A 22,036-nucleotide genomic window follows, 5' to 3' on the forward strand; every position below is an offset into this window, starting at 1 on the left:
GAAAATTTGGATTCCAAAGTATTCCAATTACAGGCAACCAAGCATGACTGAAGATTTATAATCACTTCAATTCAATTGTATTTGTGATTTGAAATCCAATGCATTCCACACACAAGGTGCCAAATGAGGCCCAACTATAAACCGTCCTTTTGTAGTTCTCTTTTTAACCACCCACTTGCTGTCCACAAACTGAAAGGTGAGAATTGTCCACAGTTGGAGATTTTGAGGCATGGTGCATCCATACAAGGGCGGCTTGGAGAAGGGGCAGACGTTTGGCCCTGCCTATGTTCAAACTGACAACCCAGGAATACCTTGCACACGTTTGGCCCTGCTATCAACATGCCATCATACATGCCAACACGGCAGGTGTTCAACATTAACCTTCCGTGCAATGGGACGCATCATGTAGAATATCTGACTAAAACATTAGGCTGATTCAGACCATTTTGGGTCTGCTTAATGATGTAAATTTGGTTTTTATATGTTAATCGTGATGTAATATGTTTTTAATTTAATTATCTTCCACTGGCGTTTTTTAAAACCATGTACCGGATTATAAAAATAAAAAATAAAATCAAGAAGAGATCTTAAAAAAAATAAAAAAAAATTGAGCTTTTAAATATAAAATAATAGGTTTTTTTTTTTTTTTTTTTTTTTTTGGGGGGGGGGGGGGTGGACTGTTTGTATGTTATTTATGCTATACAATCTAACGTTTTTGAGTTGATCATGATATATATAGAAATTTTCAAATCACAAAGGATATTCAATACCTTAACTGGTACTCAACACCATAACGACCCTGGGTGCCCGAAATGGGAATGAGTGCAGCCAACACCTTAACGAGTATGGGTAAAGGTACGTAAATGGGGATGAGTGCAATGCCCATTGCTGAAGAGGCATGGGTACCTCGACCCCAAACCAGTCCATAGCCACCCTTAGAAATAACATGTCTTCGCTTTGTTTAAAAAACTAAAGTTTTAAAAACCTTTAGTTGTGTTCCACGTTGCTAAATTCTGTTGAGTAGAAACGGGCTATTGCCTGAAATGGCGACTGTCCTTGTTTCTTACTTTTTTTTAGCACACTGTCATACTGGACCTTTCTCATCTTGCGGTAAGCAAGCACTCCACAAAGCGATTAATGGGATGAATGGCAAACACCAGTTTCATCTGGATGGCTATGCTCTTCCGGTTTGGTTTGGATATAAATGCTCTTCCTGCGTGGTGCTTTCTACAGACGTATTGATGCAAATGCTCGCTTTATTTTTTTGCAGGAAGTCGAGATCTATGTTGCATTCCTTACGATTTTCCTTCAAATTGGACAGTTTTATCATACCTGCTTAAATGTGAATATGGTTCTGTTCTTCAATTTCCCGTTGATTATGATAGAGAAACTACAGTTCTGTAAATTTGACGGTGTGGATATCAACGGCTCTTCAAAAGCAAGAGTATTGAAATCTCAGTCACACCAACTAATGGATCAGACAAAAAGTGACTTGAATTGCAGATATTCAATTTAATCAATAGAAAATTGTTGAAACTATTGATGCCTTGTAGCTGAAATAATTAGTAGGTAGCAGCCCTTGAATTGCAGTCACATCTCTTTCAGATCAAGTTGAGAGATAACTGCAATTTCGAGCTGAGCCCTCAATTTGAACACTAGAAAACTACAATTTGTTTATTTGTACTTCAGGAGATGATCAAGTGCAATTTGTTTTGATTGTGCATCCAAATCCACCTTAGTTCACATGCTTATGCTGATTTCTGGCAACCACACAGTATCACAATCCCGATTTAAAGATCTCCATAGAAAACATTTTCCGCAGATCTGGATCACAATGTCAGCTCTATTTTGAAAATTAGTTCACCTTCCTACTTACCTGTTAATGTGGCAATTTCCACACTCTGGCTGTCCATCACTTTCGGAATTGCTGCAATCATGATGGAGAGCCGTGTAACTGAGAATCCAAACCAACACGGAACATATACTTCAGTCTTACCTTTGTGCAGGGCAGATACAAATGCTCCCAAACATGGAAATGGTGCAGTTAGTCCTCGTACATTGACATTTGTCAGTATCCAAGGACCTTCTGGTCCCATTCAGGTTTGCCATATTCAGAATAATCAAACAGACGCTGAGAGCCTTTCTATCTCCATTCCAATATTTTGTAAGGTTTCTTTCCACAGATGACAACAGAAGATCAACAAAGCATCAGGTTGTGAAATTACCTTGGGTTCTCTTGGGCAGAGTCATGGAAAGCATATCAGGAATGCAGAAACTTAATGCCGTCTTATCCAGAAAACTTAAATCCTAAGACTGAGCCACGCCAACAGCTACATTAACTAGATACTTGAAAATAAATTATCAACCCCGTACTTGATACTTCAATATGAAGTGTAACCAAGACTTCTATACACGTGCCATTCACACTACAAACACAGCGAACATATCAGCCCTGCTATTACAGCAAGTGAATTGGCATCTTGATTACATCAGATGAATGCAAAATGGACAGGAAAAAGCTAAAAGAAACCCGAATTTACTAAAAACTCAAGCTTATATCTTAGTGTACAAATTGAAGAGAAAACACCTCTTGTTGGTACAGCAAAGTATTACATATTCAAAAATCATTGAAACCTGAAGAATGGCACTCTCATATATAATTGTATAATCTGTCTTAGAATAGAGCTGCAACCTGTTCTCGCTGATGCAGGCTGCATGCCCAATTCCCATTATCAGGCCCTGATTATAGCTCACCAACTTCTAAAATCTATGGTGGGATTCATGTTTATGACATATAATTTAGCATACAGAAATAAACAACCCAGATACAGCCCCATCTCTATTCTCTATTGCAGATCATCCTTTGGTGTAAAGGACTAGAATGATGGGAAAGAGAGTGCTTCGTCATATCTACAAGAAAATGTTGTGACTGCTTCTTTAGCCTATCCACATTCTTCAAACCAATGTGTTAGGACTAACAATTTGCATGTTCGAGTTCCTCCATATGCAATAGAAGCCTAACTTGTGTGTCAAATGAGAATTCACTAGCTACCCATGTAATCATGTAGGCAACAACACAAGTTTGACGAGGACACCGAAGAGGTCTCAGTAGGAAATGACACAGTCTAATTCCTTGGCAGCAGCATCAAGGAATGCCAGTTGCAGGCCAGTTGCACGCCTGCTGTGAGCTTCCCATACTAAGCACTTCTCAATGTCTGCATGCCAGTCAATGATGCCTACAGTTAAGTATCGGTAAGCGGGACTGTGGACGCCCTTTACATCCTCTTGTTTACAATTGGACTTCACTGAGCCGATGTGTAAGATATCCCGAAGAACGGATGTGCTAAGAGCACGCACATGTGCACTTGGATGAGAAACGCAACGGATGGTAGCTGGTAGACGGCACTGCATCCATGGGAAAGCAAAAAATGTCAGTCAAGGTCTTACAAGAGACTTAGATCTGTTCAGTGTTCTCCAGATTGAGAAGGGAATCGAAAGAGCACAACAAGCCAATGAGCATTCTGCAAGTGGAGCTGTCTGATACATCCCAAAAAAATGTAGATCATGGGATGTGCAAAATGCTCCCACCTGCAAAATGCCCCAAAATGAGAATGGAAAAATAACAGACCAGAGATGTCATCATAATTCCATTCTCATCTGGCCCTGTATGTATTTGATGGACAACCTAGCTGGCCGTTGATGTTGGACCAGATTGGAAGACAGTTATCAAGGATAGTTACCTTCAACAAATTTAGAAGGCCATCGGCAACAGCTGAGCTGGATTCTCCCCAATCAAGCACAAGTTGAACTGCACTAGCTGTGGCTTCCAGGAGCTGCTCATTTTTGTATAGATGGGAAACATAAACTCAGAAAATGACAATAATAAAGCCTTTAGTCAGTACAGTAAGTCATATAATCACATTGGTTTACAATCTAATTAGAGAAAATCCATTCATTAAAAGAGATAGTTATGTAAAATGACAGATAAAGTTAATGCAAACACTATATGGCACCAATTAGAACAAAGAAAAGCTACTTTCTAAGATGTATAAGATCAGATCACATGCCACAATGTAAGCTATCAAACAGTGCAGCAGATTCTTGGGCAAAAACATTCTCAACCAAAGATAGAAAACAAAATATTTAATCATCTTCAACTGACAGCTACTGCATGGTAAGGTTATAAATGCATGCATTAAAATTTTGGAACTTGTATTAACAACACAATTAACAAAGTGACAATTCTTTCACTGAGATGTTTACCTCTAGCTGTGGTAAAGTACAAGCTTCTCCGTCGACAAGCATTCCATCAGTCGCACGGAGAAGAAGATCAGAAGCACTTGATAAAATTATTAATGCTTCTGGGCTATCATGGTTCCTCATGATCTCCACCATTAATTTTACAATCCTCTGGTTGATTTTCCACATTTTCTGACCTTGTTCATCATCTCTAGCAATCCATGGCTGCAAATCCTTTTCTGCCTGTCCAAGGAAACATGCCCACAAAGTGACTAAAAACAATGAAGTGATTGGATATCTGGTTAAAAAACCAAGAACTTTCATGACACCAAAGAATTTACAAATAAACGGATATCGCACCTGAAGAACAACTGCAGTTGATGCCTTTGTCGGTGATGCCGATACAACATTACATAGGGCATCAACTACCTAGACATATCATGGAAAAGTCAGACTATCTGATTACCTACCAGAAAGTATAACAAATACATAGATGATGGCGTGTCTGCAAGGTAACAGGAGATAACACATTGTCAAATGCATTCATGTTTATGGCATCGGTTCCATATTGGTTGCTCAATTGAACCTCAACATTGAGTATGATCTGCGATTATCCCTTGTATGATCATGGTGAATGATATCCAACTCTTACCCTAATAACTTTGAATCAGAAATAGCGCCCACTGCTGCTCAGTACTACCTTGTATGAAGATTTAAAAGTTGAATTTAAAATATAGATCAAAACTCACCTTACTTATGTTTTATGTGTTTCCACAGAGAGGAGTTTATATGGGCTCCATGGCAAACATACAGTTTGCTGACCCTTTGCTGATGCTCAGATTCTTTACACTTGGGACCATGGTCTGGTGATCCCATCCATTGATATGAGGGGCCCCATAGTGGATGAGATATGCCCTAAGAATCTCCCTAAATGGAAGTTCCTAACCTTTTTATTCATTGGCCTACAAATACATGGTTAATGAGAAAATACAGCAACGGTCCAGATTCAATGGGAGATAGTTCAATGATTATAAGGTTATGAATATCAACCTGAGAGATTTTAAGCAATCTCCCATCCACTTGTGGGGCCTATCAGATCGACAGTTTGGATCACCTGACTTCGGCCCCAAATCTACAGAAGCATGGGTGCCAGTAGACTATGATTGCTGATGAGTAGTATTCTATAGACTTGTTGAACACAGGTGAGCCCTAGAGTTCGTCACATCAAATAGTTGAATTCGGCACTGAACAATAATGGAAATAACAACCGGTTACTACCTATTTACAAGTGTAGAGATATATGCTAGACATGTGCTTTTAAGTGCTTTATCGTCAATTTAGTTTTTTTCTGTAAGGATACTGTCTCCTGCACTCAAGGCTGTTGTAAAGGTTTAAGATTTCAGTCATAGCTGATTTTTTCAGGAAAAAAAAAACTTACATTATGAGGGCACTTTGAACTTCATGGTTCTGTTAATCATTAATAGCCTCTCCCAAAAACCAAAATCATGTGATTTCATTGCTTGTTCACAAGTTGCAAGAAAACATTCTACAATATACGTTATTATGCTCACCCTTCTGTCTTACCCCATTTCCTTCTAACAGGTTCCAAAATCTATCTTTCCTAGGTCATTCACCTTTTCTAGGTTCCAAGTTTAATTCTTCTTTGGTCTTGTTTTCAATAGGGATGCCATTTTATGCATGTTAGTTATCACAGAGATGGGTATAAATGCATATTAAAAGATTCAGTATGATGTTTTCATTATTTATTAATCTGCATTAGGTTCGGTGACTAGGAACCTCTATATGTTCCTATGTTGAGCATAAACCATAAAGACACATTTCGTACCCCGATCTCCTGATTTAGGTCTCTTTTAAGATCTGGCAAGCTGACAATGCTCTGCAGTCCAAACCTTTAATTTTTATGGTACCATGTTTTACAAAGTTTTGTGAGGTGTAATAGTAGTTTCTTGTGGCATGCTATTTAGAATAATGTTAGAGTACACAGTTATTAGTGTATCACTCAAACTGACAGGGAAATTTTACAGGATAGCTATAAGGCTAGCCATGCTTTATGGGACAGAATGTTGGGCTGTTAAAGAACAACATGTTCAGAGGATGAGTGGAGCTGAAATGATGACATTGAGAAGGATGAGTGGCAAGACGAGGAAGGACAGAGAAATGAATGCATTCAAGGGAACTTAGGAGTAGTACCAATAGGTAATAAGTTGAGGGGAAGTAGACTTAGATGGTTTGGTCATGTGCAACAGCCAAGAACCACGCTGGTTAGGAGTACAAGGGCTCTAAAGGGGAAAAGGGAAGGCCCAAGGGGGGGGGGGGGGAAGATGCTGAAAAGAAGCGATGATGACAGAGCATAAAGGAAAGAAGAGAAGATGGAGTAGAGTAGGAAAATAAGGGGGTGTCTGTGTGTGTGTGTGTGTTGGGGGGGGGATGGGGGATGCTGACAAGAAGCGATGATGACAGAGCATAAAGGAAAGAAGAGAAGATGGAGTAGAGTAGGAACATAAGGGTCCGATCAATAAGTCCACGTAACATTCACATTCAAAATTGGAATTGATGTTTAAAAATTAAAGTTTGAAATTTGAAATTAAATTTTAAAATTGAAAATTTTACAATATGAAAGTTTAATTTGGGAAAGGATTTGCAGAGTTCTTGAAAAAGATGAGTTTGGGACTTTTTTTTCTAAAGAAACTGATAATAGAAAAATCAGTTTGGGTTTATATGAAGTAAAAGGGAAAACTTGGATTTGATCAGATTAAAGGATGGAAAATATGAACAAGTATTCAATGGAGAGAGATTTTTTAAAAGAAAAAAAAAAAAAATCTTTGAAAAGAAGGTGATTTTGGAGGAAATTAAAGATTTTTTTAGGAAATTTATAACTCTATTATTTAGGAAATTAACCATGGAGCTGTTTTTAAACATTTGGTTTGATTGAAGTATGCATATTCTAATCAGTTATGAGAACTCAAATACTAGAACCCATTCCATGGCCATTGTTGACTTAATATAGTTTTTCATTGACAAATTTCAACTTGACGCAACAACATTGCTGTTATAGTTGAGTTAGACAACTAATTACCTGAGCTGACTTCTACGACACTAATGATGCAAGTCATGTTACATGGATTCCTCAAAGTGGGATACACATTGCGAGATTCTGCCAATTGAATCGAACAGTTCAGACACCTAACAAAAAGAATCCTCCTACAAAATACGTCCAAACTGGATTTTTTGCATTATAGAGAGACAAAAATAGAACCACTTTAAAACATTATAATACTTTACAAGCTAACTTATTAGGCTTCTTTTTTTTTTCTCTCAATTTAATAAGCATTTAAAACTTTAAATGTTTGCTGGATGTTTATTGTCTCCTCTTTTGAGGTTCAACAAATCATACTTCGGTACTGGTATCAGATTCTAGTATATGTGTTTTTTTTTTGTTTTTAGTTTTTTTGAGAGAGAGATTAGTATATCTATGCATGCAACACAGGCAATAGGAGTCATCGTAGAGCTCCCATATCTAGGGTGCCTGTCCATCCAGACACTTGCTATTGGAGCTAATTGCACTGATTTGAAATAAATTATTAACCTGACTAAAGAAGATGAAAGGGCTGTCTAAGCAACAAGTCATAATAATTTTTGCAAATCATCATCATTGTCATAATCTAAGCCTTCTCCCAAGTCCCAACCAATTTTCATGAATCTGGTGAAAACTATAATGATACAGATAATAAGATAAGAATAGTCCCAACGTATCAGATGTATAAAATTTAAGAAATTAAAAAAGTTTACCTGGCGCCAACCTTGTTGGGCAGACGTACTTTCAGCATTCATTTGTGTTTCCGGGGTTGAAATCAACTTGTGCCAGAGCAATGAAACAACTGAGAAACATACTTCTTGCTTCTCTGCAAGTACAGATCTTAGAAGAGCTTGAGCGCTACAATTAAATCCAATGTGCCTGTCTGCTGTAAGAAAATTGGCCAAGTCCGATGCATCCACTGGCAAACTTGTGATACTTTTCCCCGAGTTATTTAGCATATCATCAGTCAAAAGCAGAGATTTCTCAGATTTTAGAAATGTTCCTTTTTGGGCCAAATCATTATCGCCTTGATGCTGTTGGGTCAATGGAGGCTCCGATTCACAGCTGTTACTGTTTGAAAATTTTATTTGTTTGCTACCATTCTCACATGCTGGAGCATCCTTCCAAAGTGGTGCGCGTATTAAGTGTGCTTCTAGTGGTTCCGCCTTATCAACAATGGATGCAACCGCTTTGCCATGAATGTCGATGAGGTGATAAAGTGAAGATGCTCTGGTGTAGATCTCATTATCCCACTTACATCGCATCAGAACAGAGAGAGCATGCATACAGGCCTTTGATCGTCCAAACAGTTCAGAAACATGAGCAGCAACCATAGCTGCGGCAACAATCTCATTCGAGCTGTAACTCCATGATGTACCAACAGAAGATGGCTTCAATGAAAAGAGTGCTTCTAAAATTCCTAAGATCCTACGAGTATGACGAACTGCTGACGAAATACCATTTCGTAACTGGTTAGAAGTTCCATTAATTTTTGGAGCCTTTGATGAGCTAAGGGATTCTTTAGGATCTGAACATTTGCTTGCTTTTGAAATCAAAGGGACCAGCTGTAGCTCACAAGCCAAAGCACAAACAGCAGCCAGAACATAGGAATCAAAGGTGGCCACAGGGCCTTGCTTTTTCCTTTTTCTAGTTCTCATGTCTGTTCGGTTACCATTTATTATATGCTGTTCGTCGTCAGAAGGATGAGATTCACCACCTGTTGGCCTCTTGCTCCCATTGGGCAGGGCTTCATGACTGACACAAACGGTTAACACGACAAATAGCAGGCGGGAGGCGAGTTCTAGAGAAGCACATGAATCCAGAAATAGTGAATGGACCATTGAACGAAGCTCAGCAACAGCAAGGTTCTTAAAGGAAGATCCAATACCACAATGGTATCTTGATCTTCTGCTTTGTTCCCTGGAGGATTGCATTGGAAATGTTCGTCGTAGAATCGCTTCCACTGTAGCTACAAAAATCCTCATCAAGCATGCTTCAGACGGGCTCCCTCGAGGAAGATACTCTAACACCTTAAGGAGTGGTAAATAAAGATTCCATGATAAAACAGGAGGTTGAAGCGGTGTTGCAACCACAATTTCAGGCAAATCAACAGCCGATGAACTTAAAGGAAGCAGGCCATAAGCAGCTTCCCAGATGGTGCAAATTCTCCATTCAACCTCAGGGCCATGTGCACATAGCATTGAAGCAATCCCTTGAGCAGTTGCCTCAATTGTGGCTTCGTCAGCAGGAACTTCCTTCTGCTCAAAAGTTCATTTGATGATAACCAGTTACATTACAATCAATTAAGCTTGATAACAAAACCAACAATTCAAAATCAAGATGGCAATGGATGCACAATACAACAGAGAGTGCATAAAACCAAAACCATCAGATTACCTGCTTTCTATAGAATGAATTATAGCCACCCAGAGGTTCATGCTGGATGTCAACTCCTTCAGCATGCCTTAGTGGAGGAAAAAGCAAGGTAGGCTGAGAAAGTATGCGGAAAAGTAAAGCTGCTGCAGCATCTGCAGCAATACCTGCTCTCATAGACATTGCAGTCCCAATTGCACGCAAGAAATGCAATTGCATCCAGTTTCGTGGAAGCTGCAAGTGGAACAACAATAAAACAAATAGCAAGATGTTAAAATGAGAAGCATTCACTGATCAACCCAACATGCTATTTCATAGGCTATAAATTCAGAAACTGGCACTCTTATGAAAGAATTCAAGTATAAGTAGTGAAGCTGTAAAACTTAAAAAGTGACAATATAGCCACCACAAATTCCATTTAATAAATTGGAATGATGCACGTGAATCCAATTAAACTGACACATCTTGAAAGCACAATCAGAAAATGATGCTATCAGGAAATTATGAAATGTGATTTCAAATGGATCAAATATTGATTCTTTTAGTTTACCACGTTCCAACAAATATGATTTCAAAAGATCACTGCTGGGGGTGCAGCCATTACCTTTTCTATGAGAGAGAAGTTTCAAAGGGCAAAAGAAGTCCTTTGACCTCAAGTTTTGTTGATCTGCAAATTGGGGATAAATATAAAAGATGAAAGAAGAGGCCTCTCCTTGAAAACTTTTGTTGCGTTGTCTCATTTCCTAGAAATTTTTAGATGAGAAGGAGAGGGTTCCACTCATGGAGTCTCTTCATGTTTGCTTGGTTGAGAGAACGATCAGGCAGTTCTCTTTGAGATTTTCTTGGTTGCAAGGTGAGGACAAAACGTAAAGTCCTTTGTTGCAAGTTGGAGAGAGATGGTCAAATCACCTTTCTCTAAGTTTCTCTTAATAGAGCAGAAGATATGCCATGTCATCAGTATAAGATTATCCTATCTTTTGGGATTTTCTTCATTTAAGTCACAATTATCTCCTAGTGATGAGTTGTTAATTACCTTTAGGTTTCCTATTGCAAACAAACTATTCAGTAAAACTATTATAAATACAATCTCCCTTTTACTCTCTCCTTAAGTTGAGAAAGCGACAACAGTTTCATTAAATCTTGAGTGACGTGATCATGGTTTCTCTTGAATCTTGTATCTCCTTAATTTTCCTAGTATATTTATTGCTAGTGTTTCCCCATGGATGTAGCCCTAATGCTGGCCACGGAAATCTTGTGTCTGTGTCTGTTATGTTCATATTCACCTTAATCCATGGTGACACTAGTTTCTTGTCATCATCAAACAATCAAATCTTTTGCCATTAGTCCTTTTCTCTATTTCTCTTGCTCTTTTGCACACTTAAACGAATACTGCATAGAGCATATGACAACATATGGCATTGAGGCATATATTTACATATTCATACTATAACACCTCCAAAATAAAAGAGTTGGGGAACAACAGGTTGGGAGCTGCAGTGCATCTGAGCATGACTCAGATAAGAGGTATGAATCGCATTCCAGAAGAGAGAAAAGCTGAGGAGACTGCTTATTCTAGATTTTAACTACTTCTGAGCTTGATCCATTTAATATAGATGAACCTTCATATAGTAATCAAAAAATAGCCATGCACAATGGTTAGAAGTAAATGCTTATGGCATCAATCTATATGCAGTTAAAGACATGCAGAACAAAATAATTGAAGATTGGGAATTGGTACAAAACCGAATGTGTTAGATGCAAATTGAATAGACCAATAACATAATATTGCACAACAGCCAGATGGTTACAAATTGGCAATCTCACTTACCCTCATTCCAGATGCATAATCCTCAGCTGCCCTAAGGAGTTCCACAAGTTGCACAGCTGCATCCAGTGCATCTGGAGCCCATGATGGTGGTGCTTCCAAAAGTCCAACCAGAAGCCTTTGGGTAGCACTTGGAGTAGCAATTGCATAGTACCTGTACAGAAAGAAAGACAGCCATAAATGATATTCCAGAATACTCAGTGTAAAGCAATAAGTTGTCTAGATATTTACCGATGAAACAAGCGAGCATATGGCTCAAGAGCTGGCAACCCCGCAACCAGATGCTCATCTAAAGCAGTTGTTGGAGGAGGAAGCAAAAGTGCAGGAACAGCAGCTGCGGTTAAATTAGCAGTTTCGTAACGAGCAACTTCTTCATCGCAAACACTTAATATAACACCAGCTCCATTTGCCACAGCCCATCTTGGAGTTGAAGGCATAAGCTGGGGATGCTTTCCTGATCCACGACCATAAGCTAAAGAAGAAGTAAAAGCTTTCCGTGAGGAATCCTCAGTTTTCAAGCACTCAACCATTACACAAATCTCGTAGTACATTAATTTTTGCATCATCATCTAGGAAATTTTATATCATAGATTTCAGAGTTTATCATTTAACCGAATCCACACTGATCATCAGATGCGTCAGCCCATGTTAGGCCCAAGGCCCAAAATACTAACACATCCATGATTCAGATGGGCCACGTGATCAGTAACAGCGTACAGGGAGAAGCCCACCCTCCAAACTGTTTCCCTTGGTATGGCCCATCTTACATTTGGATCAGCCTGATTTTGGGGCCCCATGCCTAACGTGTTATGAATCATCTGATGGTTGGAGTGGATTTCACATACAAATCATAGTGGGCCCTGTAAACAATCAATGCTGGGCATCCCTCTCCCAACTGTCTCCTTTGGTGTAACCCACCTAAATTACAGAACAACCTGATTTTAGGACCGCAGCCTAGTGTGAGACGACGAGTCTGATGGTCAGATTGGATTTCACATGCATATCATGGTCTCGCACTTAAGGCTGTGGCACTATGTACATTATATATAGGGAGAGACCCCTCTTGAATCATTTTGAAATACACACAAAAAGTGTTGCCTATCCTCTCTCCCTTGTATCTTTTAAGCAAAATACCCAAAATGTTGGCCCATTGGCTTTATTTGACAATCAACTAGAGTTGGGAATCTTTTAGGAGAGCTGCTTGATAATAGGGACGTTCTGCTGTGAGAGCAATTGCACCTACCTGTGGTGGAATTTCATCAGATTGCTGGTTGTACATAGCCTCATCCTCATCTCATGGATCTACCCAACCAATAATACTTGTCATCGTATTCTGTGAAACTAGTTTGTGGTAACAAAGAGTGTTCTTTGTTCATACCCTATACTGCTAAGCAAAGATGTTTCACATATGTTTATCCCCACATGTTTGTAAATCCAAAGTCAATAACGATGGTCCAAACCTCTCCTATATTAGAGCCCTGGACATGAGTAACAGAAAAGGAATTAGAGCCCTGGAGCTCATTTATTTCCTCCACCCAACAGATAATCTCCTAGGATTCCTCTCCAAGGTTTCCGACGTGGATTTTATCATACGGTGTTCACCACCCGTTCAATTCAGGTGATATTTTTCTGCTGATTTTTTAATTTTCTTTATTTTTGGATCTTGATCCAATCATGATTGCATACATGTGGTTTGAATAGCTATGACTGATTTACTAGTTTCTAGTGACATCAGTAGAATCCAATCCCAGAAGGGATGAAATTTGATTGTGTCATACAATTTCATTGGTGATAACCCTAATTTCATGATAATTTAATAGAAATTGGAGGTCGAGTTACCTATGATAATTGTGTGCCATTGGGCTATTTTTTGGAGGAAAAAGGTTGAGGGGTTCATTGGTGGATCCAATAAAGGTCCATCACCTAATGCTCTGACCTATGCTTAAAATGCTTGATTGGACAAAAAGCGGAAATAAGAGATTCACTTTGGAGAGACCTACACCAACTTATCACTCCATCAATATCCAACCATATAAAACAAATCATTCTAGAATCTCATATCATCCAGTGTTTTATCAAGTGGAAATATTCTAAATAAATTGAAAAAAAAAAAAAAGAAAAAGAAAAAAAAAAAGGAACTCATAAGAGTGAAGGCATTGCATGCATTAGCTAGGAATTGAAATTTTAAATTATTCATGTAACAAGACCCATCTTCTTAAGAATGAATTAAGTTTAAAGAGAAAACAACAGACATTGACATGATACATCTTATGCATATCTAAAAGATCCAGGTGAAACTGAGATAAGAGAAAATATTATTACATCCAGATCATAATATCTGCAGATTAAAATATCAACCAACACCTGAATTCAAGTAAGCATATTTATTGCAGAAAATTTTCACTAACCAGTTGTTGGTGGTTTGAGTTCTCCACCAGCTGCATATTTGCCCAGGACCCCACTACACCTAATAAAACATGGATCTCAATGAATAATGCTCTCAAGCAGTGATTTCTTTAAATATTCCAAAAGAAATAGAGAACAAACACACAATTTTTATGCCATAAACAATTTTCAATCTCAAAAATACTCTCAATGCTTGATGCAAAGTAAACTCAACACCACAACCAATGTAAAGCTCACACTGAAAGGATATAATGCCCACAGATCTAAAAGAATGGAATAGCATGAGTGAAGAGACATTAACTAGGAACAGTGGCCCAACTTAAATAAACAAATGCATTGAAGAATATGACAATAACAATAAAGTGATCAAGCTTACAGAAGCTTTAGCAATTTCTATCAAGATCAAATTATAAAATTATATTGAAATGTGACACTTAAAAATTACATGTCCTCTTAAAGGAAATAATATAACAAAATAGGACACAGGTGAAAAAGAACGATATAACCACGATATAATCATGGCATTCTCAAAATGTCACAATCAGATACAAGGATGAAAGACATAAAATAGAACCTAATCTTTTCACCCACTTCTATCAACTCCGTAATCTCACTTGACCACTCAAGCTTCAAAACATTTCAAAATTGCATTCCCCGTTCTACCTCGTTTAAGTATATATTCGTTCGCATCTTTCGAACCACACATATGTTCCATTGAAAATTCCTACTACTAATATATTGAAAAGGGCTAGACTATGGTGATCAAGGTATTCCGTAATGGTAACGGTGGCTGTAACAGCTACCACTGTTACTGTTATGATACAGGTCATTACGGCCTCCATAACAGCCATTATGGTCTCTTTTTTTCTGCAAAAAAAAAAGTAAGAAGAAGAGAAGAAACCTGTATCAGCCCTGTAATTGTCCGTAACAGGGTCTTTACAGGTCTTCCTATGACAGCTGTTACAACCTGTACTGCGTAATAGTTGCCGCCATTATCTCTACGTAACAGCCGTTACGGCACACCAATGGTGATATTTAAAGCTAGGGGCCTGGTTATCGAATGGGCCTTGTGCATGGGAGGGGGTAATGATTATTCTTTTTTCTGTAATTAGTCGGTGGCTGTTTACTCCCCTTTCGTGCAGCTTCTGTACCTTTTTGGCATCTGTTTATAATATTTTTATTACCTCTCTCTCTCTCTCTCTCTCTCTCTCTCTCTCTCTCTATATATATATATATATATATATATATATAGTGGCAAGTCATTCACCATAAATGTGGTTTGCATGCATGTCATCGAAACAGCCCAAATTGTAAACAACATTCTGGGTGGAGCAAAGCCTGAAAATCTTAACCATCTAACAGCACCCTTCGAAATTGGACCTCTGACCATTTTAGTTCCCAACATTCAGTTACTAGCCAAAAATTGGATGATTAGGATTACTGAAAGTGATTTTGTTGATTTCCATTCCCAACAGGTCCAATGATTTGGAGAGTCCAGAATTTTATACAAATGCAACACGTGTATGGTGAATGAGACACCACCATTTTAAAATGGTGCTGCACTATGAATGTAGTCTTGTCCTTTTCAAAATAGAAAAAATGGAGTTTTATCTTGATTTGCTACAACTTTCGACCAAATGTGACAGTACATAACTAGGTTAGGACCATCCTTCTAGCGAATACCCTATTTCACAAAACTTCAACTGTTTGAAGATCCCAGCTGTCCACTTAACAAACTTTTTTTCACGTTTGCAGCCTATAGATAACATGAATGGGCCAACATACATCAGCCGCGGGGTGGGGGGGGCGGGGGGACGCTGATGGTTAAAATCATTCAATCCCTATATCTTAGTAGATGATGGCCAAAATATCCAAGGTTTAGGTCAAGAGAATAAACAAAGCAAGATGAGAGGAGTGAAAGAGAGAGGAAAGAAAAAAGGATTTAGGGTGAAATGACTTGTCAGTCACTCTGACTAACATGTATTATTTAATAAGAAAGGGAAAGACCAATATAGCACTCCGCATAACTACAATGACCATACAATGAAAATAAAAGTAAGCACATGTCTAAGAACATGAATGTCAGGCATGCCCAGCTATGCTTGATGAAGAAGGTCCAACTCCTTTGCTAAAAAATCATCAAGTTGGTGTTCAGACTTTTGATACAGTATGTGAATTTCCTCAAAAGCCATCTTTTCTCAGAGGAGGTGACAATACAACATCTTAGGGCGTGTTTGGTGTTCCAATTAGAATGGTAAATGGCTGGAAATGAGTAATGACTACTCACTCTTATAATTGTGTGGTGACATCACCTACATTTGACTGCAATGATGAGCTTGCTACCATTGTTTGTTTCACCCAAAAATCATTGTAAAAATGGCAGTTTTATAATGTAAAAATGTAATGATTACAACTTTCTTTACCTATTTTCTGTACAAGTGTATTTGACTCTCGATTTATAAGCCATAAATGATGGTCCATTTACTTTGCATTACACAGGAAAGTGGAAAAACCAAACAAGCCCTTAATTACTCATCATAGATTTTCTAATTGATTAAAACTAAAAGTTCAATACCTTTGATGCATACTGCATATTCTAATTTAGTTATTTCATTAACAAAAGAAAACGTAATAAAGTCAATGAATGACAAAGATTGCCCAACAGAAAAGCAACTCAATGCACCCTCAATACCTTGAACCCCTTTTGCTTTCCAAAGAATGTATGGAAATTCAACTTCAGTTGAAGAAACGAGATTCACATTTTTGTCAATAACGAAAGCAAGACAGAATAACCCTGGAACCTTCTCGTAACCTCATTAATGAACAAATAAGACCTCTCAACAGACCATTTGCTTGTCTCATTGGACCTTTCTCCCCAAAATGGATGAGAACGCGAAAACAAGCAAACACTGATACTACTGATATTACAATTCATAGGGGTGAATGGGAAAAGTGGCTATCCATCTAAACTTTAAGTTATCCTTTCAAACGCCACTTTGCACCTCCTTCCATTTCAAGTTGAGATCAGTAAACAACGTCCCATAAAGTGCCCATGAATAGAAAACATCAGTTTTCTTTTTATTACTAAAGAAAAGAGATAGATGCACTCGCCATTAATAAACAACCGGGATATTGATCCTTACAGCTTAATTTATATGCTAAATTTATTGGTAAAAAAGAAAGAGCATATCGATCAAACAAGATGAGTGCAAATATCAATTCTTTACATTAACTGTAATATGCATTGACATTTTGAAGTACGATACAATGATAAGTTTTTCTTCTATTCTCTCAACGAGAATAAAAGTTCTATTGGATCAGATAAATGGAAGCCCCATATCACAAATGGAAAATGGATAGGATAAATATGCACATTTCTGAATTTATGCACCGGTTTCCTTGAGTGCCAACAACACCTTGTCATATCAAAACATTCTATAGCTATCTTAACCTAACCAACACATTATAAATGAATAATGTTTTCAAATAAAGAAGCTCACAATTTCTAGTGAAACCTGTAAGATCCAATTAGCATTACCAACAACAATGAATTCACTTACCAACGGAAATAGTCACTTCTAATACCCAAGGGTGCAGCAAGCAATATGTCAGTAATCCAGGGAGATAGAGGCCTTAATGGTTTCCTCTCCCGTTCCTGCAGAGGTGATTGGCAACCTTCCTCTCCCTGAGAATCACTTGTTGTGGCATGGTCACCACTGCTGCTCCTGTCTGTTTCACTACTCTGACACTCAACCTTGTAAATTGGGCGATTGTAGTGAGTTAACACCCGTAAAATTTCCCCACACGCCAAAGCCCATTGCTCAGAATATTCCCTCTGTCATTAAAGCATACATTATTCATGAATAATCGCATTTTCCCTCATTCATCAATAACCATATTTATTGCAAAACAACATGGTGAAGCCCAATCTACATTAAAATAAATCTGTAAAATTTGTAATTATCATAAACTCAAAAGAAATGAATGCCAGTGCTACTAGTTATGGTAGTTACGTACCTCACTACTAGGGCTGACTAAAGAAATGAAAGAACAAAAGGGAGGATCATTCTTATCATACACCAATGTCCCATCAATTATACATGAAAGAATTGGATGGACAACGGCATGTGCATGCTCTGGATGATGAAGAACAAAGGTTGCTGGAAATTATGCAAATAATACAAAATATCATTATACTTCCGAACAAAGAAAACAAATAAAATCTGAGAAATTTTGTATAAATTGCTATTTTATATGTTGAAAAAAGGTTTACCTAATACTTCATCCAAAAGACGTGTTTCTTTGGATGGATAACAGTGTTGAATTAGCTACACAAAAACCCAAAAAGAAGCTTATCAGCATGGACCAAGTCATTTTACAGGCTTCTAGTTCATTTAAGTTAGTTTGTAGCACCACTAAATTGTATAGAAGAAATAGAAAATCCTACCTCAGCAACATCTTCTGGAAATCGTTCCGAGGTGAACTGACCAAAATATTCAACATAGGCCACAATTTGTGCCTTGCAAGGAAAATCAACAAAATACATCAGTTACAGAGGAAAGATGGATAAGGAAGGTTCATGACTTGCCCCCAAAACATGCAACTTCTTAGAAAACACAAGCAGCTATCCAAACATTAAAAGAAATATCTGCAAGTACTAGTAAATCATGGTCCCACATGTTGCTTTTAAAAAAATCATGATGAAGTTAAAAGTATTAATGTTGAGAAGACTTAAGGGACGTGCCAGGGCACATATATGTCAAGGATAAAATAGTTGGTAGTTTTTTGTTTACTGATATATTTGGTAGAATTTCAATGAATTGAAGTCACATTAAAAATGATGTTGTTATGAAAGATAAATATACTCATTCTAGATGAAAATTGCACCATCGCTAGTTAAATAAAATAATAACTCCACATTTTACTTCTGTTTTTTCTTTTTATTTTCACTTGAATGTAAGCTACGACTAGAAAAGCGGTTTTTTGGTAGATGGACTTTGGAGGCATCAAATTTTGGAGCAATTTTGGCGCAAGAGCATTTTTGTCCTCTGTGGGTTTTGCTTTAGGGATTTGTGATTCGTGTTTTCGTCTCCAAGAATACATCGATTTTTGTGCGAGGGTTTTCTGTGCACATCTATTATCTTCTGTCTGCCACCTTCACATACCTTTGATGACGTATCTTTCCCCTAACAAGCCTTTTAACAAGATGTGTCTCATTTTTGTGTTGGGCACATGGACCGGATTCGTTTTTGTGCTGGGCGTATAGACCAGATTTTTCTGCCAAGAATATGTACAAGACTAGTTTGTGTCAGGCGTATGGACTAGACTCGTTTGTGTAGGGCATATGGATCAGACCCTTTTTTTTCGTCTTGAAATATCTAGAGCCACTGGAAGTGTGTATCCACCAGAAGAACAATAGTTGAAGTCCCATTCACTAGAAGTACCACTAGATCATTCGTCAATTGTTGAAAATGCCATCCGTTCACATCCTAGAAGCCGTCAAAAGTGCTTGCTGGCCTCATGCTTCTCGTTGATTCGTCACTCATGCTATTCATTGTCTCATCACCATGTTACCCTTGGATTTTATTTTTGCTTTTTAATAAATGTTCATCATGCTTTTCAAACTCAAGTTCCTCCTTTTAGAATTCATCATGCTCATCACCATGTTCCTCCTTTTTGCTTTTATGTTAAGAGGTGTATCTATTGAGGTCTCTCCAAAATCTCCACAGATCCCCCATCTCTTCTATATATTCCAGTTATTTTCAGATAAATAAACAATTTGATAGTTTCTAAAAGATATGGTCCTTGTTGTTTTTAACCGATCATACAAATCCTCATTTGCCTTACATTTGGCCATTTTATCAGTGGCATACAAATAGTTAAAAAGTAGAGGAAGTGGTCTGGAATGAAGTGGGAGAAGAATTGGATGTACCAGGGTTCATGACCGTATTATTTCTCTGAAGTGAAAAAAATTGTGCCACGAGGGATTACAAGCGTCCCCAATATCAATCTTCTATACTGATCTCCTCCCAAGAACCATAACAGATTACTCCAATCCATTTCAGTTTATATCAGACCTGAACCAAGTAATTAGATAAACAAGAAATGATCAACTAGAGGCGTGTGCACCGCAAGGAGTGGTACAGGGTGTTTCCGGCCGTTGGATGATACGCATACAGGCAAATTTTTTTTAAAAAAAAAATACTCATTAACAGCCATCAACTTATTGGCAGAGCTCTGAGCTGTGAGGCTAAACTCTGATTTTCGCAGAATATTATTTGATCCAATCATCAACACAGCAGATCCTGTTAATATTGCCATCTGTTTCACTAACTTGACCAGATCAAACTGGGAAACCAAAAGACGTTGACCAGAATCCAAGTTTATACAAACAATCTTATCAGGAACATCCTTCAATGGCAAGAGGATTGACCAGAATCCAAGTTTATACAAACAGCCTGATCAGGAACATCCTTCAATGGCAAGAGGATTCATGCACATGTGGGAGATCAGTGCCATATGTCCGATGGTGGCCGACCACAAACATGCAGTGGCCCAAAACTCAAACCGGTCCATTCATCAGATGATCATACCTGTTTGTCCAATACGGACCATTGATCACCTTTTACTGACTGCGTATTTCTCATCATACAGAAGTAGCCCACCAGATGGGTGGACACATGTGATCTAATGGCCAGGGAAACTTCTTGGTGGCCCCAGGAATGAAGGGCCCGGATCTCACACATAGAGCGTTTGCACATGTGCTAAATATCAACTCATCAATCCCTCCCAACAAAAATCGCCTTAGCACTTCTTTTCAATCAGACATATTTCAGGGGGATCGCAGCAAGAATCAGAAAAAATTAACAGCACCCTGATCCATAGCTCAAGTGGTAGACTGAGTGAAAGATACCTCGTTTCAACACTGAGGTCTTGGTATCGATCCTAGGGGGGTGGCACTGACAGTGGGTGTACTAACAAGTTAACCGAAAATAATAATAATAATTAACAAATTATTAAAATAAATAAACAAACAAACAAAATTACCGATTTGAACAGAGAATTAGAGAAAGAAAGAGAAGCAATCTTTTTCAGGATCCTTCATACCTGCCGCTGCTGTTCATCATGTGGCGGGGGCCAGACCAGCGACGAGAACTGGAGACCGTCGATCCATTTCTCACACGAAGCCGACATGGGAAACTCCTACTCAGAGAAACCTTCCTACCAAGCAAAATCCACCGAACCGGAAACTTCCACCGCACGAATCCTCAATCAAGAAGCAGAGCATCCGTATCTCGATCTCCCAAACTCAATCACAACCGTCGAATTCCAATTTCAGACGCTCGCAAAACCGATCACCGATCTCGATTTCACTTCAAAACATCAATCAAACAAAAAAAAAAATTTACCTAGAAATACAAATAAATATCTCCAGACAGATATTCTGCAGAAATATCAAAAACTAAAAGAAGCAAAAATATCTCGGAGAAACTACACAAAATATCTATATTTTCTTCTCGAAAAATCCACCAAACAGCTTCAAACAGACATCAAAAGAACCGAAATTCAGAGCAGAGACTGAATTTATTTTTTTAATGAAAAATGGAAGAAGCTTAGTAAGGAGAAAAACGAGAAATACCAGTTTCTTGAAGCTCTAGGGTTTTTGTTTTTTTTGCTCTTCCTTAGAGCTTTCAGCGAGAGAAGAAGAAGAAGACGATGAGAAGGAAAATGGGACTTATTCTCATTTTCATTTTGGCATTTGGTTTTATTGGTTTTGGGTGGAGCGAGATAAAGATCCTCCCTTTGAGTATACTTCCACCTGGGTCTGGCAATGATCTCCTTCTCTGCATACGTGGCATTGATATTTTCGATCTCCCATGTCTGAAATGCATCCATGCATGAATATCATGCATACATGCATCCCTTCTCCATGCATAGGACTTTAGAATTCCAAAGGCACACGTCGCGTCTTTGAACATGTATACGCGAGTTTCCAATCCTGTCAGGTAAAGGCTGTATTTCCATGATCCAGACCATTGGTATACTTTGCCTCACTACTGATGGATTTTCAATTCCGGCCTTTCTTTTTTGTCCCA

At 38.2% G+C, this 22,036-nt stretch overlaps 1 protein-coding gene across 4 annotated transcripts; it reads right to left on the reverse strand.

Moving 5' to 3' along the window:
• Positions 1 to 2,520: 2,520 nt before the first annotated feature.
• Positions 2,521 to 21,744, reverse strand: LOC131223431 (protein GIGANTEA-like). Of its 4 annotated transcripts, XM_058218847.1 has the most exons (15): positions 21,580 to 21,743; positions 21,048 to 21,313; positions 18,388 to 18,459; positions 18,214 to 18,268; positions 17,958 to 18,100; positions 17,501 to 17,775; positions 13,943 to 14,001; positions 11,766 to 12,006; positions 11,538 to 11,688; positions 9,734 to 9,943; positions 8,050 to 9,594; positions 4,600 to 4,668; positions 4,264 to 4,482; positions 3,741 to 3,833; positions 2,521 to 3,405 (listed from the first exon to the last, which is right to left on the reverse strand). In XM_058218847.1, the coding sequence occupies exons 2-15, from the start codon at positions 21,132 to 21,134 to the stop codon at positions 3,106 to 3,108; spliced, it is 3,519 nt and encodes a 1,172-aa protein (XP_058074830.1). In that variant the 5' UTR covers positions 21,135 to 21,313; positions 21,580 to 21,743; the 3' UTR covers positions 2,521 to 3,105. The 4 variants fall into 4 exon arrangements, 2 of the variants coding, with proteins under 2 accessions (XP_058074830.1, XP_058074829.1); XM_058218846.1 differs by having other exon boundaries at positions 4,264 to 4,668; XR_009160450.1 differs by lacking the exons at positions 2,521 to 3,405; positions 3,741 to 3,833 and adding an exon at positions 4,892 to 4,939 and having other exon boundaries at positions 4,412 to 4,482; positions 21,580 to 21,744.
• Positions 21,745 to 22,036: the final 292 nt, after the last annotated feature.

Source organism: Magnolia sinica, chromosome 13 (genome assembly GCF_029962835.1).
Source record: "Magnolia sinica isolate HGM2019 chromosome 13, MsV1, whole genome shotgun sequence".
In the NCBI taxonomy this organism is placed as follows: Eukaryota; Viridiplantae; Streptophyta; class Magnoliopsida; order Magnoliales; family Magnoliaceae; genus Magnolia; species Magnolia sinica.

Coding starts and splice junctions, on each gene's coding strand:
- LOC131223431 (XM_058218846.1), bottom strand. CDS start 21,134: ATGTCGGCTTCGTGTGAGAAATGGATCGACGGTCTCCAGTTCTCGTCG. Junction 18,101..18,213: donor TCTTTTGGATGAAGTATTAG/GTAAACCTTTTT, acceptor CATAATTTCCAG/CAACCTTTGTTCTTCATCAT. Junction 3,406..3,740: donor GCCTTCTAAATTTGTTGAAG/GTAACTATCCTT, acceptor CCATGGATGCAG/TGCCGTCTACCAGCTACCAT.